Source organism: Botryllus schlosseri, chromosome 2, assembly GCF_051294905.1.
Source record: "Botryllus schlosseri isolate E-star chromosome 2, Bs_hap1, whole genome shotgun sequence".
Taxonomy (NCBI): Eukaryota; Metazoa; Chordata; class Ascidiacea; order Stolidobranchia; family Styelidae; genus Botryllus; species Botryllus schlosseri.
This window is the reverse complement of record NC_137237.1, coordinates 14,520,005-14,537,637: the sequence shown is the minus strand read 5'-3', so window position 1 is coordinate 14,537,637 and position 17,633 is coordinate 14,520,005. Positions and strand designations below refer to the sequence as shown.

General features: G+C 39.9%; 2 protein-coding genes across 2 annotated transcripts; both read right to left on the bottom strand.

Moving 5' to 3' along the window:
- Positions 1 to 39: 39 nt before the first annotated feature.
- LOC145433740 (growth hormone secretagogue receptor type 1-like) lies at positions 40 to 8,343 on the bottom strand. The gene is made up of 5 exons (XM_080310940.1): positions 5,979 to 8,343; positions 4,641 to 4,895; positions 3,009 to 3,227; positions 2,329 to 2,491; positions 40 to 1,206 (listed from the first exon to the last, which is right to left on the bottom strand). Exons 1-5 carry the CDS (start codon positions 6,076 to 6,078, stop codon positions 789 to 791), a joined length of 1,155 nt encoding a protein of 384 aa, XP_080167066.1. The 5' UTR covers positions 6,079 to 8,343; the 3' UTR covers positions 40 to 788.
- A 403-nt stretch (positions 8,344 to 8,746) lies between these two features.
- Positions 8,747 to 16,193, bottom strand: LOC145433741 (growth hormone secretagogue receptor type 1-like). Its single transcript, XM_080310941.1, has 5 exons — positions 15,949 to 16,193; positions 12,065 to 12,319; positions 11,285 to 11,500; positions 10,474 to 10,636; positions 8,747 to 9,788 (listed from the first exon to the last, which is right to left on the bottom strand). Exons 1-5 carry the CDS (start codon positions 16,028 to 16,030, stop codon positions 9,368 to 9,370), a joined length of 1,137 nt encoding a protein of 378 aa, XP_080167067.1. The 5' UTR covers positions 16,031 to 16,193; the 3' UTR covers positions 8,747 to 9,367.
- Positions 16,194 to 17,633: the final 1,440 nt, after the last annotated feature.

Below are 17,633 nucleotides of genomic sequence, written 5' to 3'. Positions count from 1 at the left end.
TCGTTGCCCCGAATATTTCAATGACTTCTTTACCTCTGAATCAAAAGCGCACAAGTACAACACACGCGCGTCCGCGTCGTCCAAATATCATATGATCGACCGAAAAGATCATCGCTCCATCAAATATGCCGGACCTGATGTGTGGAACAGTATCCCGCCGGCCATCCGACAGTCGACGAGCATGTCCACATTCGAGTCAAAATACAAGCAATTACTACTAAATAAATACAGTCCATCCTCAAGATTACCGGACCACGACTGACCTATCGATCTCGCTTCCCATGACACGCCGCCCTATTTCTTGTCGCTTTCTTTTTCTATACTATCTTCCTTACTTTCATTCAGTGTGCATGCCGCCTGTTTACATCGCCTAGGCCAAGGTGGGTGTCCGATTCCATAGACAACTCCTAGTCGCTTCGACATCTTCCTTTCTCTTCATTGTATCGCATTTTTTGTGGTGTATTGAACTGATAAAATTGCTAATAAACCAATGATGATGATGATGATGAAGCTGATAGAAAAACGCAGTCCGATGAACGCTATTATGGCGTCACAGTATTGAAACTGGATTCCGATTTGACCGCAAGAGCTTACTGCTCTCTCGTAAATCCAAAATAATCTTCCGTCACATGCAAATGGCCTGTCCATCTAGTTGGCGACTTTCTGAATCCACATCCATTGTATTTTGGCGTCGTCAGCAATATTAGTACATTTATATTGACACTTTGACTGTGTGAGTTGAAACGCATACGTAATTTTTGTTTCGCCATCGGCCAGTTCTGTGTATTTTAAGTATTCCCCGCGTTCGCATTCTCATAATACCGCGAGGAATAGTTCGGGTTCGAGACGGTGGACGGCCTAGGATCTGTTGGTCTTGTCGTAGCAGGTCTTCGTAGTATATCCTCTCGAATCAACCTCACAGTCGCTTGACGCATTTCCTTTGACCCGAGGTTGTACATGACTGGATTTAGACACTCTGATATCCGGAGGACCACGTACGCGATGATTCCGATCCAGTAGTCCGCCGTGTACGAACTACATTCCCATTCGTCGCCGCTAGACGCCCAGATATGGTACGAAGTTATTGGGAGATATCCGAATGCAAAGCAGACGCATATCAGTTGCAATTGCGTCTGCGCCGTTCTGTTGCGCTGGCGTATTCGTTCGGCATGTGCGGTGCCGTGGAACTGCGATGATGATGATGATCTGAATGGAGTTGTTTAATGAATTATCTCGAAATCGATATCGCTACAACTTACTACACGTGTATACTCATTTTCTTACCGCAATATCTGCATTTTACCGAATACTTGGACTATATAATATCATTCTTTATGTATATATAATCTGTTGGAGTATTCAAGTTCTCCATATATTGACCGTGATTATTACCACACTTATAACGGAATATAAGAGTTCTTATAATGAATGCTGCGATTAGGTTTGCATTTAAAACAAACGGTGTTTTAAACAGAGGCCTTCAAAAATTCTTTTTTTTTAAGTTGTAAAATTATGCCATAATTGTGTAACTACTTTCCAAAAAACATGTTATATGAGCCTAAGAACAATTACCACCCGATATAGCCGACGTATATCGATATGGGATGGTTCGAACGCTCAAAATAGTCGATTCAACAGCAATAGTACAGACATTTCGTCAAAGGAGCTATATATTTACCCTAAATTTTGAATGGTCAATGTCAACCCACTATGACGTCACAATTGAATATTGGTGACGTCATGGCTTAAAAAACAATAAAGAACATGTTTTAAACAAGGGCCTTGTTTTAAACATGTTTGTTTTAAATTGATTTTTGTTTTTAAGCAGCCCTATATGTAATCTGCGATCATTGTTGAATATGGCATTAAGCGTGTATTATTGTCGAAGCATTCCAAAGGAAATAGAAAGTTTTCAAAAGAATAGCTCGTAATATTTTCTCGGTTTAGTTATGGAGCACCAATAACTGCGGTCATTCCGCACCAAAACAATGCATGAAATTATATCTATATCTATATCTATATATATTGTCATATGCCTGGCGGGCAGTCGCCCCAGTTCTAATTTTGGCACATTGATCGAACTACAGATATTAGAACCGACCCAGCATTTATGCACTGGAAGCAAGCGATTATTATATCATTCTTCACGGTGTGATTGATGTGCCGAAAATACCTGAGTGGCCTACACACATTACACATATTCCGTACAAGGAAAATGATATCTTAATCAGTCCGACACCGGGTTTCCGATGAACCGACCAAATATTGATTTTATGTGCAAAATGGTTTCCATTAGGTATATTACTTTTGAATAGGTCTCAAACTTACTCTGTGCTTTCTGATAAAAGTCTAGTAGATACTATCGACAAAACCAGAATGATGAAGGCCGGGAGGTAGAAGAATACCGAGTAGGTAACAGAAGTATAAATGTGAAACACGTCCTTGTATTCTAATCCGAATGAACAAGAAGGCCATAGATCCCCATCGAGTGCTGAAATGCAAAAATATTTGGCGCCTTTGCCATTGTGACTGTTAGTCCCGTTCACAGGAAGGGTGTGAGTATAATCATGAACTATAGACTATGGGCTGAAATATGGGAAGTAGAAACTTCGGAGACTAATTTGACAAAAGTTGTGAGGTAATTTTCCAGTCAAGTCGCTGCAACAGTTGTTATTAACTGTTTACTTACGACTCGAGAACCACGCGGTTCCTTCGCCACTCCATTGTTTAGGCAAATCGACCTCGATGGTGCAAATAAAAATGAATTATCTTACCGCCTTATGCGACCAGATTACTCGTTATAAACATCCCTTATACAGGGCGGAATCTCATTTCTACAGCGGAACGCCGCAAGATATAGTGGCCAACTTCAAATAACCACATGTAAGATATCAGTCCTACTGAAAAAGGTTATCACGAGTCAGGTGCAAACTATATTCGTATGGTTCAGTAATCTTTGGATTTTAGTTGCTAAATATTTTTAGAAGCAGCTCTCTAATCAACTGTACCGTCATCTTTCACTTGAGCCATGTACGCGTAAAGTGAAGATATCAGCAGTGATAATATCCATAAACAAGCGATGTATATCCTGAAATGGTTTCGTGACAGTCTTGATGTCGGAGCAGTAAATGGCCTTGACAACGCTAAATATCGAAGTACGCAGAACGAAAGGATGTGCAAAGCCGTGGTGAAATTCGTGGTCATGTCTGAAAGCCAATAAAGTCGACCTGGAAAATTAAATTAGTTGCGTAAAACATCTAGGACAGGGATTCTTAGCCAATGAGCCCCATAGCTATTTCGAAAATTGTATATTTAGTGAAAGTTTAGTTATATTTGTTATGTTATTCGCTCTGAGCATATATTCGTATTATGGAATTTAACGTAGGTAGGCTACATCAAGCTTTTCAACCGACTCAGATGAGACGTATGATGAGTAATGTGATGACACCTAGACTAAGGTGGGTGTCTGATGTTAACGCCTACTCCAAGTTGTTTCGACACCTTCCTATCTTTTCATTGTATCGCAGTCTTGTGATGTTTTGAAACGATGAAAATATTAATAAACCTGATTGACTGATTGATTGACCTATCGAGTCACAATTTACAAGTCGAAAATGGGAGGGGGAAACGGCGTCTTTTGTACCCCGTCTACGCCTATGATGACAAGCTACGGCCAACAGCAACGAAAATAATTTCGATTACGTAATAACTGGAAGCTAATGCTGAAGTAACCTTAACTATTCCTGCTTAGGGTTATACGCCATATGCCTTTCAAAGGGTGCGCACTGTGCATTAATCTCGGACTGAAGTGCATTTGATGTAGATTTACGGTACTTCGGCAGTTCGTAATATTGTAACATAACAATAGTCATACTCATAATTGCAATTTATTCTAATTTATCAACTTCCTGTAGAGGTATACGGCACCACGGCATCGAATCGTATTGGAGTGAGGATTTAGATCAGCTCATAGGAATCTTTGGAGTGTCAATCTAAAAATGTCTAGCCTTCGAATCATTGTTGGCTGCATAATGTAAGAATCGCTTGAATTGTTTGCATCATTGGATTGAATGTTCTGACATCGCAACTTCAGTACAAGACACACGCAAAGCTTGTTTAATAAAAAATCTTACTCACCGTAAAATGGGTCACGGCCAAAAAAGTTTGAGAATCCCTGCTCTACAGTACCATAGAGATGAGATGATATTTACAGGCCATAAATTGCTAACAAACTCATTTTTACGACTATAGGCCTACTGTCCATTGATACAGCAAAAGGTCACACGGTTCTTAGAAACACGACATAAACCTATTCAAGTTTTGAAATGTCTTCCTAACGGTTTATTTTCTAGCGAAATATCATTGTTGGAAGTGGAAACGAACATGATAATATTGTGTGACGTAAGCAAACTATATACACGTTGATTTACAGAGTTTCAAAAGAAGGGATCATATGTCTCTCTTATAACCATCCTGACTGCGTTAGTTACTATTCTAGGAGTTGAAATTCACAGAAAACTCTGATTCCCATATAATCATTTCCGCGACCACAATGCTATCGTATTTCGTGTGGAACTATATGCTGCATGCGATCGGCTCAACTAAGGATTATATATTTTTACAGTTTTATTGCTACTTACACGACCATTCTCCCCACAGCCAATTATTAAAACCCACTGTTCTTCTATACGTCCATAGCGGTGAGCAAATGCAAGCAGAGACTAAATCCGATGCGCACAGACTTATTAGAAACATATTGAAACTTGTTCTGAGATTTTTGTTTCTGATAATCACGGTCACTGTAACAGAATTCCCCAGCAGGCCGGCAACGAGAAGAACACCTATAACAGCAGCGATAACGCTGTTGCTAGCAGGTCCGTCTGGATCCGGACAGCCTGTTGAGAGAATAGCGGGTAAGAATAATGTCATGCAATGAGTGCCAGTTGCCATTCAGGCAATATTATCAACACAAATATCATATGATCGACCGGAAAGATCATCGCTCTATCAAATATGCCGGACCTGACGTTTGGAATAGTATCCCGCCGGTCATCCGACACTCGAAGAGCATGTCCACATTCAAGTCGAAATACAAGCAATTACTACTAAATATATGCTAGTAGGCCTACGTCCTCAATATTACCGGACCACGACCTGACCTATCGATCTCGCCTTCCATGATGTGCCACCCCATTTTTTGTCACTTGCTTTTTACTATACTATCTTCTTATACTTTTCATTCAGTGTATGCATGCCTCCTCTTTACATCGCCTATAGGCCAGTGTGGGTGTCTGATTAATAAGACTACTCCAAGTCTTTTCGACAGCTTTCTATCTTTTCATTGCATCGCATTTTTGTGCTGTAATGAACTGACAAAATTGATAATAAACCGAACTGAACTGATATGAACAAATAAACACAAAACATCACGCTAGCGTTTATGGTGTCCATGTAATGAAGCATGTTGTCATCTCGTGAACTAATGTAATGATTGTTGCTATTCAAAAGATATTCGAATCACTCATACGTACCAGACCCAAAAGAACCGCGGACCTCAGTTTGAAAACCACTGTAGGATGCACGCACAAGCACAGATATTCAATATGAAAATACTGCGTAGGCCAACCTATCGTTTCGAACAGCACAAACACAGGGAGAAGGGGGTGTTCGTTTACGCCTGCACCATCGAGATGCTTTTGACGACGGAGATGCGATACGTTGATGCCATCATAGCCACCCCCATTTCTACACGCTATCCGTGGATGCCCAGCACTACTCGCAGGATAGCTGCCGATACTAGTTTTCGAGTCGTTGGTCTGACCCGACCGGGGATCGAACCCACGACCTGCCGATCAAGAAGCCGAACGCATCCCATTATACCATCTCGCTCGGTATTGTCGCAATTAGTCATTCACACTATATACTGATTAAGATTGCTCTATAATATGTAGAAATGAACGAATTATATTTCAACCAACCATGCGATTCATTGTTCATTCCACTGTCCATCGTGTCTTGGTTATCAATGACATTCTCGCTCATGACCGAGTGCACCTCCTGTGGAACAGATTCCCCCATGCCTGCAAAGCGCTGCCTGCGCTACAAAAATCCTGAGCTCTACCTTTAGGCAATGTTTTCCGGCCAAATGAGGGCACAGGGTCAGTTCCAATCGTGCAACGGTTATGAGATATGATAATTGTTTTTCTACAAACATGCGACATCTATTTTCCAAAATTGCGTCAATCATCTTATCCAGTATATGACCAAATTTCATTAGACGCTTTCTTCATATTTATTAATTCAATTCAAACGATTAAAAGGGGGTAAACAAAATTTAGAAACTGCGTCGACAGATGCTGACGCATGAATCAATATATTGAATGTACAGAAGGAGTACGCTGCTTCTGTAAACATAAGGGCGAAATGTAATTGATTAGTGAAACACTATAGCTGTATGTATGAGAATACATATACAGAACGTTTTCCTTTACACAGGCATCTCCAATTTCCGTCTTGCAACAGACCGAGATCGAACACGCCCTAGACCTGCACAAAGAGGCATTACATATTGCGGGGATATATAGACAGCATTCCAGTTAGGCGATCATCGCATTGTCACCTTAGCGTATTGAAAGAGTCACCCAAACACTGTCAACATAACGCGATAACAAGAGGACCATGCACGATAAAAACGTGTCTTTCCCGATACCGCATACGCGTCCATATGGACATGTGACCGAATAGGAAGCATCACCTGGGCCTGGCGATATTTGACACTGGATCATTCGGGTTCGGGGAGGTTAAAAGACTTTAGGTTAGGATTGAGCATATAGGCATTACATTTACATTCGAGCGAGCAATAGAGATACGCAATATGGTTAGGGTCGCATTTAAAACAAGGGGTGTTTTAAAACACTCATTGTAAAGATGTTTCAAGCAGGTGCCATTTCAAAAAATGTGGTACAATTATTTCATTAATGTCAAAATACTTGAAAAAAACACATTTAGTATGAAACTTTGGACGACTTGCAATAGAAATAGTCGATGTATACGATATGGAATGATCGGAACCCTCACCTCGTCATCGGTTCAGCAGTTATAACACGCTGGTTATATATCATTTGAACCGAACGGGTGTTCTGATGATGATGAACGTTATGTATCACTTGAACAGAACGGATGTTCTGATGATGATGACCGGGTTAGAGATATTCTATGTCCGTTCAAGACATTGTGTAGGTAATCTTTTTCGTCAAATGAGGCATATTGGCCCTATATTTTCAATTGTAATAATTACTAACAATGTCAATCCACTGTCATGCGATAATCGAAGGTTGGTGACGTCATACGGACGCAAAATCGAAGTTCGTTTGTTGGTCACACTCTTGAGTCTTGACAATGGCCGTAATGCGTTTGGAAAGACTAGCACTCAGAAATCGAGATAGTGGTGCGAACTTTAGAGCTTGGGGCACGTCGAGCAAACGTGATTCCATTGAACGAGTAAACGCGGTAATGTAACTGTGGCAAAGAACAGCTCTTTAACATACCGCAGTAATGTGCAATCGAACTCAAGTTCGACGTAGGGTACATTTTGAGCAGACTGAAACCCACTCCAACATGAGAGCCATAATTGCAGCGCAAAGGCTAGGTGCGAAAATGTCCAATTGTCCATTCTAGGGATGGTGTGAACGTGAGTTTCACGTTCGCGTTCTGTGTGTGAACCTCAGATATTTAGAGGTTCACGTTCACAAACGAACATTGGTAGGTTCTGCACTGTGAACCTTTTCATATATTACTATTTTCACGTCAATTTAACATCTTTGGTTGAAAATTATTGCATTTCAACTGCGAGCCACTCAATGCATGGCACTGGCAGCGTAAAAAATCAACACTAAACGAGCATACACCTCGACCATCTCAAAAATTTTTACCTGTTTTGTTACAAAAGTTTGCCGGAAATATCCAGCTTTCCCAATATTTGGTGACTCTCTGCTGTGAGCTGTACCCGCAATCACACAACATCAAGAGCGAAATAAAGTACATGTAGCATGTAGGTATAGTCAGCGAATGATGCTTATTCAACCAATCAATGAAATTGATATCATTATCTGATGTAAAAAAATCTAGCAGGCGTACGTGGTCAATCCTGATTTCATATGTTTATGGTATCATAAAAACCAGATCCGTGTGATTGGGGTGTTGACTACTGCTGTATAACATGGAAAAGTATTATCGGTAGCAGGTACAGAAACCCGTTTTGCACTCTGTTCGATGTAAACGTAGCAATACTCAGACGCCGAATACATTGTCCGGTCTGGCCTAGACCGTTGAGGCGTAAGCTTATAATAAAATATGGTCCGGGATTCATCACCAATGTATCCTGTACAGCTTAAGGTATAGTGAAACCAGTCCAAAAGCTGGGTTTACAATACGCTCACATTTATGGAATAGCGTGATAATTATCTACAACAACAAATTTTGCAAAACCAAAAACTAGAAAAAGAGAAAAAGCACTGTCAATTATCATGGTCATTTCATGACAGCAATCTTTCGTAGGAGTTATATTAGTATGGTAGGAGATACATGCAAGCAACTGGAATACAGCCTCCATTTCCTCTCATACAATATAAGTAATTATAACGATACCTAACAAAAATAACGCATACTTTCTCAGTGCTACCTTCTATTTACCAGGGTGCTAAAGATGGTAAGATAACTGTGCCTTGTACGCAAAATTTACTCGTGTCAAAGGTAATATATTTATATATATGTTGATGTATGATTTCAACGCTGCGATTTTAAGATCATTTAATTTTGCTTGCTAAGGATCAACAAATTCACAATGTGTTACGGTAATCTTCCCTCATCATTATACATTGTCATTCATTTTATAGCTTTACAGCGATTCACGGAATCGCATCGTAATATATGTTGCGATGTTGTAAATTTTCAGTACCATGGCTATGAATTATACTTGAAAAAACTTCTGGCGTCAAAGAGAGGACGTGTTTGTCTAATTATTCGTAGCTATATAACAAATTTCTCCTGAGTATATGTAGGATTCTGATAGTTATCATATTGCGATGTACCGGCAATACACCAACCTCGAAGCAAGTTATGACCAGATTTCCACAAAACCCGACCCTATCTTGCAAATCCTACTCATGACGAAAGTTTATCCTGAGTCTATGCATGACAGTAATCTCTCCATATATTAATCTATACACAGATTTCTTGATAGTAATCAACTGCGAATTCAAGCAAAACTGAAGAAAAATCCGAATGTAAAGAATTCAGACGCGTATCGGACGATGCAATTGTTACCCTAACCACAGCGTGTCTTCAGTTCGTTATAGCGAGCGTGATTCTAAACACCAACAGAACTCGACTTGACAGAATGGAAGGGAAGGTTACGAAAAAGTGAGTCGGGGCTGCTTGCAGTCACTCTTGTAGAACCAACCGGCGTTTTCAGTCTTGTTCTAAAGAGAAACCCTACTGTCGCCCTTCGCATATCGTGACATCCCAGGTTATACATCACAGGATTCAGGCATTCCGATATCCGCAATATGATGTATGCTACGACACCGATCCAATAATCAATCAAAAACACGCTGCTCGTGCAGCTTTTGTCCGGAATCGCTGTGGTCCAGATTGGGTACGCCGATAGAGGAACGTATCCTGTTATGAAACATGTACATATCAAACGCAACTGAAGACATGCCGACGCGTTGCGACGACGCAAAAAGTGGTTGCGGGCTTGTTCCACACGATCTGGCGAATCGCGAGGGCTGTAATACAAGGATAATGGTTATGAAACAAAACGGAGCAAATGCTAACTGGAGTTCAACGAGCCATCTGGTCATCTATCTTTGTTTGCCTTGTGTAATGGACGAAGAGTATCATTGCTATATTGATACACCCTTTTGGTCAATTAAATTTATGTTGGTGTTCGCCGAGGCTATTAGTAATAGGCAAACTTTTGGTACAAAGCTGGTAAAATCTTTGAGATTGTCAAGGTGCATGCTTGTTTAGTGTTGATTTTTTAATGCTGCCAGAGCCATGCATAGAGTGGCCCGCTGTTGAAATACAATAAATTGCAACCAAAGATGTTATAATAACGTGCAAATAGTAATATATGAAAAAGGCTCACAGTGCAGAACCTATTAAGGTTCGTTTGTGAACGTGAACCTATAAATTTCCGAGGCTCACACACAGAACGCGAACGTTCACCTCACGTTCAAACCATCCCTAAGTATAGCCTAAATATATATGCTGTTTATAACCCCAAATGCATTGAGTGCAATGCAAAGAGTCGTCGAAACTTCACAGCATGTTTACTGAGAATTACATGGCAAAAAAAACACATTGGTAGCTATGAATTGGCAATGCTTGCATCATGTTTCAAGCCTGTTTATAGCGAGATGGATGCAATGCGTAAAGTACAATGAGACTGTCACCGACATCTACGCCTACCTTTTCATTTTGTTGAGTATTCTCGTCGTGAGACAAGAGAAAATGACGATGAAGAATCCGGGAATGTAGAAAAATATGGTATACACGGTGGAGCTGTAAGTGTGGAATGTGGTCGTTTTATCCAGCAAGACGGAGCAGGAAGGCCAAGGATCCGTGCTACTTCCTGTAATATACCCAAGTTATTAAATGACTTTTATGTAAGCTCTCTCAGCTGTTTACGATGACCTGATCATCTACATTTGACGAAATGTTTGAACTTATAGATATCGATTATAAATCAGCTGATAGAGATAAAACCACAAATCGAAGCTTTTTGTTCTCTTGCGACATATCTCTATGAATTATTGAGCGATTTCTTAACTCAAATTGTCACGTCTTGCTTTCGCCTTCGCAGCAAGTATAACTGAATTTGAGGAATATTCTTCTTGAATACCGATTTTGACAAGCGGGGCGATTACTCAAACTCCTTCAAAATATTTTCAAAATAAAGTTTGTTTATTTGGATGCATTACTGATATTTTGCGAATATAATTCAAATTGAGTAAGTTATTTAAGTCAATATTTATTTAAAAATACACATTGAAAACCAGCAACACCCTGCAAATGAAAATATCCGCTAGCGGATAAATGATTCCTGCGATCATAATCGATTTCGACACTGGGAGTGCATGATATGATCAATTATCATGATCATTGATAAGTTATCATCCATAAACTGGAATCTTGGGAATCCGACGCGAAATGATAATACCAGTGGCACCTTGATTATAGACATTCCCACGTAAGCATCAAACATAAAAACCTCTCTCACGTTCTCTGTAACCCATGAAGTACGCATGAGGCAACGCAAGTGCCATGGATCCCAACCATAGGGTGACGATGTATATTCTTAGTTGCTGATTCGAATATGTGTGGGATGTTACTGAAAATGGCTTTGAAAACACCATGAATCTCAGGACGCAGAAAGAGAGAACGTGTAGGGACGTGATGAAATTCGTTCCATAATCCACCACCCAATAGAATTTGCCTGAACGAAAATCGAGTTATCAATGCTTAACGCGGAAACGAGAATATATGATCGTCGGGACCCGGTCTAAGGGTGATGATCGTTTACGCGCGTCGAGCAAGTTGTCATAATACATAAAATTCAGATACTTGGAATATTTCCAGGTGTCCAGAGAGTAATAAACATCAATAGTCCATAAGACACGAAGTCGGTTATCATATCATATGCACATAGATGCATGAACTGGATTGCATTTCCAGATCAATTTGTTATTATAGTTATTACATCACCGTTGAGTATTTATTATGTGTCGCCACAAGACACTACCATTATCGTTTCCAAATAATCCTATACTGTTTGAAAAGACAGAACATTATAATTATAATCAAATATCACCAGTGTATACAACACGCTGAGTCGTTGATAAGACTCTACAATTCACAAAAGTCGTGGCCGTTGTAAATCACCATTCGATATTTCCTATTCTTGCTAGCTTGTCATAACATGCATTGCTGATACCAAACCTGGTATGCAAGAATCGGGAATATATATGTTCTATACATCCCTGGCAAGAATATAACTCACATAAAAATTGTCCAAGCTGCCAGTCGTCATATCCCCAAGTTCGTCGATACAGCCACAAAGGCGAGCATATGCAGGCTGAAACCAGATCCGATACACAGAGACTCATGAGAAATCTGTTGAAGTTGGTCTGCAAATGCTTGTGTCTTCCAATTACGATTAACGTTATCATATTTCCCGTTACTCCGATTAGCAGCAAAACAGATATAATAACAGTAACGACGACGTTGACCGTGACCGTGGCAGGAGCAGGACAAGCTAAAAAATATACGGTCATACAGTTTTTGAAGTGTATGGTTACCACATGTCATCCATTAGGATTATTTGTGCTCCTTTTTTAGGAAATCGAAACTGTTCTCCCAGGACGTCCAAATGTCCTTATTTGTGTAAATTCGTCCTCTATTATAGCTTTGACAGCTAGGCTACTGGTCAGGGTCAACTAAAAACGCCATAAATGTTGCGAAATATGTAATGCGGGCGTTCGAGCGGGTCATTTGGAAGTCGAGTAGGAGTGACGACCTGTTTTTTAGTCAACGCGAGATTTAAGTTCAGCTGTTTTCAATTCCCGTAATCTAACTTTTACTTCTATGATTTGAAAAAAGTGTCCTCCTTTCCCGATTCCAAAATATGGTAACCCAACTCAAGTGTAATTATGAATCTGTGGTTGCAAGACAGTAGTGGCATTGGTATTGATCCACGATCTGGCACAGAGCTACGAATTTCATTAATATGACGTGAGTTCATGGTACAGCCTCTGAATTTCAATCGTATTTATGGATGGGTATTTCATTCCTGAAATATCGACTACGGCATGCATTGTATATAGCAACGCACGTGCGCTTTGTCAAGTATCCTCGGATGTTTTCGCAATCCAACGCCATGTGACGACAGCATCGGCAATTTCCCAGTCGGGAGGTAGTATAGGTGTAAAGAGTTTGTAATCGATTTTAGAGCATCGATCATATGGAATCATCGCGGGGACTTAAACTAGCGTGGATGCTTGAGTAAGTCATTATCCATTTCACCACGATAAACCTTAATATTCGCAGGCAAAGTTACACACTAACGATGTCATTGATATACGTTTTCGTGGCAATCACTAAACGATGCGCTCTGAATATTAAATTTGTTTTGCTTTGTGCGAAGAATTGTTTCGCGCCTCTTTTCAACTATTGGTGTAGAACCGTTGGTCATTGAGCAAAAACCGCTCTGTGTTTAAATATTTAATTAACAACTCCCGTGAGAACTATACAGCACAAAATAAGAATATAAAACTATAACTATGGGATATGGATATGTTATGAAACCATATCAATATCCGCAGTGACTGGGCAAGATTTGAAGTCTTCGCCGGTTCGTCAAGCCCATAGAGCGTTCATATGGTTCTTAACCTTTTTATTGCTGTGTCTCATCACTTTCCTATTTCAAAATATTCTTCGACTGGCGTAGTTCCACTCGAAATATAGAAATGATATCGGTCTTTGTGGCGTAACATGGACATGTCAGGTTTTTGTGAATTGGCATTAAATTGGAAGTGAGTTCGTCCGGCGACTATAGTCGTTTAAGTTAATGGTATAGTTACGTGGTCACCAATTGTGGTGATTTGTAGGTATATACAGAATCGACTAGCAACAGCAATCTGGAAATAGGCAGAGGATATATTTGCTGCATTCCGCTGAGCCCACACATCATATATGGTATGTTCCATACGAATAGGACTGTCTACATTCTGATATATTTATACCAATTCGTTAGTTGGTAATAAGAAAAATGATATAACGCAACAATCAGTTTTGTTTCCGCGCCATGTACCTACGTCCTGCACTCGCGAGTTTCATCAGTTTGTACAATCCTCATAATGTCCGTGATAACCACTATCATTGTCAGCTTTTTCACGCAAGTCTCGAAACAGAAGAATCTATCAAGGCACCCGTGGATCCCTACAATATGGGTAGTTGAGACACTTCATTATGACTGGGTATAGGGCAATGGGCATACTTACAATGACATCTGTATTCTTTTTCAACTACATTTCAGATTTGATCCAAACAGTTTTGGAACTATTTTCGCAAACGGAATAGGGAGAAAATTTCTTAATATTCAATTTCGCTATATCTATACGTATTTTGCTGAAAAAGTTAGACGAACAACCTAAATTTTCATTCATTTCAATCAAATTAATAGTTTTCCGAATAGCATCGTTGCCCAGATCAAAATGCTCACGTGGAGCACATTGGACCATGGTACCCCCAGTGCCTACGATCAGGGCCGTAACTGCAGCACCCCAAACGCCCCAATTGGGGGGGGGAGCTCGAAGGGGGCCCAAAATTATTTCGTGAATTAGCATAAATTATAGAGTATTTTTTGAAAATTTATGCAACTTTTTCAAAAATATTTCGCGCTAGGCGCAATTTTAAGTGCCCAAATATCTTGATTATTGGGTACTCTTCCCCCAAGAAAAAATACGCAAGATTTATAGAAATGGGCATATCAGCGTTGGCCATTGCCGCGCCACGGCGCACCAAGACGTATGAAGTTTTAGGCCATGTAAAATGCGACTCCAAGAAGTGTACCAGAACGATCGGCAGCGAAAAAACCTTGGCCGAAACGAACCTGAACCTTTCAGAGGTTCACACCATCCCGAATTTTTGGTGTATTTGTATTTCATCAATAAAATATTATTTATTTTTTGGTAACTATGCCCATCGCCCATGTTTGAGAGCACAGCGTAGTACTGACGTAGACTTATCAAAACGTACTGGTTGTTAAACTGCGTTGCCTCATTTTATCATTATATTGAAGTCATGCGGCCCGTGGCCCAACGAATTTTGAAGAGTGGCCCACGACCCATTTTGAGTTGGCGACCCCTGGTATAGACTATCCTGTATATAATGTTTAACAAATTCGTCTATTCCCCACCAGAAACTATTGAATTCCCCACCTATGGGGAATCCCCCTCCAGTTGAGAACCACTGGCCTAGGCCAGACCGAACAATGTAGTCGGCGTCTGAGTATTGGTATATGTTGATTGTTGATATTGAGCAGAGCGTAAAACAGGTTTCTATACTCGCTACCGATATTACCCCATTAACAAGTTACACAGCAGTAACCAACACCTCCATCGCTCAGATTTGTTTTTTTGTGATACAATGAACATGAAATCAAGATTGACTCCGTACGCTTGCTAGATTTTTTTTACATGACATATCGATATCAATTTCATTGATTGGTTGAATAAGCATCCTTCGCCGACTACCTACCAGGGAAATCTAGCAAACTTTTGTAACAAAGCAAGTAAAAATTTGAGATTATCAAGGTGCTTGCTAGTTTAGTGTTGATTTTTTTATGCTGCATATAAGTGCCTGCTGTTGAAATGCAATAAATGTCAACCAAATATGTTATAATGACGTGAAAAATGGTAATCCATGAAAAAGGTTCAATGGTTCATAGTACAGAACCTACCAAGGTTCGTTTGCGAACGTGAACCTCTAAATTTCTGAGGTTCGCACACGGAACGCGAACGTGAACCTCACGTTCACACGATCTTAGTCTGCGGTATATTATATAGAAAATCCCATCAGCTATATCATTCGAATTACAAGAATAAACATGATACATTTGCTACAACATAATAGATATCCCTTATGATGGAAATTTATAACCGCGTATGCAAGCAACGGGAGTATAAGGTTATGAAGTGCGAGCTATTTGAGTTTCACATCCAATGTGAAAACTCGTGTCATACGTGTGCGTACGGCCGTCCAAAAATTACTGACAGTATGTCAAATTCAAAGTACTCTAACCTGGTAAAAATTCAGTCAGTTCACACATATTCAGTGCCATACGTTTTAATCTTACATAGTGATACAATTATACAAACGACTTACCTATTATTCCCAGAGATGTCCCTAGTCCGACTTGCGTCGCAGTATCTCCGGTTGAATTCGGAAATTCAACAGAAGTCGTCATCACAGCTGAAAACGCCACCACAGTGAGTATCTTGTCTGTTTTCACCAGGAGCGTTATCAGTATCTCCACACGCGACAAGGTGCTGAATTGTTCGCGAACTAAATATACAAGTATCTAAGGTAATCGATCCGCACGACATACGACTGCAAAAACACCATGGGGTAGATGATTGACGGGTGCTAAATCATCTCAGCATGAAATTATCTTATCTCATTTGCAATCCTGGATAGCATAGCAGTCGTTGCATCACTAGAACCATAATAGACGAGTGCTCCGGCGAGTCTACGGGATACTACTATACGTAAAAGTATGATTCAAACGATAGTCATAAATATGTAATGAGCTCGGAGATGTAACGTGATGGATGGAAATAATAATAATAATATCGCTATTATTGAAGGATACATATATATATATATATATAAGATTGAATTGTTTGGCACAAAAATGTTTTGTTGGTAAGCAGGTTTCGATTATTAGTTCAAAACAATATAATTCCGGAACGTGCGTTTGACTGCAACAACAACTTCAAGATTGTTGTTGCTTACCGATTCATGCATTTTGGAGTCACATTGACAAAACGCTGTCTAACAAATACCACTCAGACCAATTACCAAGATTGGTCCAGTTTCCACCTCAATGTACTAAGATCAGGGATATCGAGGAGTTCTAGATATCCCTGGCTCTGACTAGCAATAGTATCACGAGTAGCCGGATGGAAGGATTTCTTGAAACCCTTATCAATAGGGTGATTTTTTTTACGTAAAAAAAGGAAATCTTTGACCTAAAAAATCAAAATTTTGACATTTTTTGACTTTAAAAAACTTAATTTTGACTAAATTTTGACCTAACGTATGCAAATTAGGTGTTTTCCCACATAATGTCAGAATTGTACTACTTCCGACCTCGGTCGGACTCGAACCCGCAACCCATTGGTGCCGTAGCTGTGGATTATATTAAATGACTGTAATTGTAGACGTAGGGCGATGCTTACTGTTGAAAGTAGCAATTTACAATCATACAGTGATCACATGCCAATGACAACTTTTATTCGTTCTTTGAAGTATTTTGGGACGGTCTAAATTTTCTTCTGGCTATCCGTTTGTCGTTTTATGGCATGATCCGCTTGTCTCACACCAAATTTGTCTTTGTTAGTATTTTATTATTATGCTGAGCTGAATTGAATTGATTGATCCCAACCAATTGCATCCAAATTTATGACGCAATATCTGTATTTGTTAATGCAGGGTGTGGTCAGACCAGTTGACCCTACCCAGAGTCATATCGGTCACACCCTGTCCTATACCGTTAAGTTCATAATTGTTGTTTCATGTGCCAATGTTGTTTTCTTTGCGGTTGGACAAATCAATAAATCTCTCTCCCTCTCTCTGTACCGTCCAGACAAGGCAAGTCGACCTATAGGGTTTATCATCAACCTGCTGCTTGACTATAGGACTTTAACCCCTTCTTTCGATCAGATCTTCATCATGCTAAGCGCCTAAGCGGTATGTATTTCATTGTTAAATCGAATGATATGCATATCTATACGTATATGCTGGCCTCTTGCCTCGCTACCTAATTACGAAGAATTTTATTAGCGATT

What these genes read in the sequence shown, in the direction of transcription:
- LOC145433740 (XM_080310940.1), bottom strand. Translation starts at nt 6,078, where the DNA reads ATGGGGGAATCTGTTCCACAGGAGGTGCACTCGGTCATGAGCGAGAAT. An exon ending in AATGAACAATGAATCGCATG is followed by an intron (nt 4,896 to 5,978) that starts GTTGGTTGAAAT and finishes TTCTCTCAACAG; the next exon opens with GCTGTCCGGATCCAGACGGA. An exon ending in CTTTTATCAGAAAGCACAGA is followed by an intron (nt 1,207 to 2,328) that starts GTAAGTTTGAGA and finishes AACTCCATTCAG; the next exon opens with ATCATCATCATCATCGCAGT.
- LOC145433741 (XM_080310941.1), bottom strand. Translation starts at nt 16,030, where the DNA reads ATGACGACTTCTGTTGAATTTCCGAATTCAACCGGAGATACTGCGACG. An exon ending in GACATCTCTGGGAATAATAG is followed by an intron (nt 12,320 to 15,948) that starts GTAAGTCGTTTG and finishes TATATTTTTTAG; the next exon opens with CTTGTCCTGCTCCTGCCACG. An exon ending in CTTCATGGGTTACAGAGAAC is followed by an intron (nt 10,637 to 11,284) that starts GTGAGAGAGGTT and finishes GGTATATTACAG; the next exon opens with GAAGTAGCACGGATCCTTGG.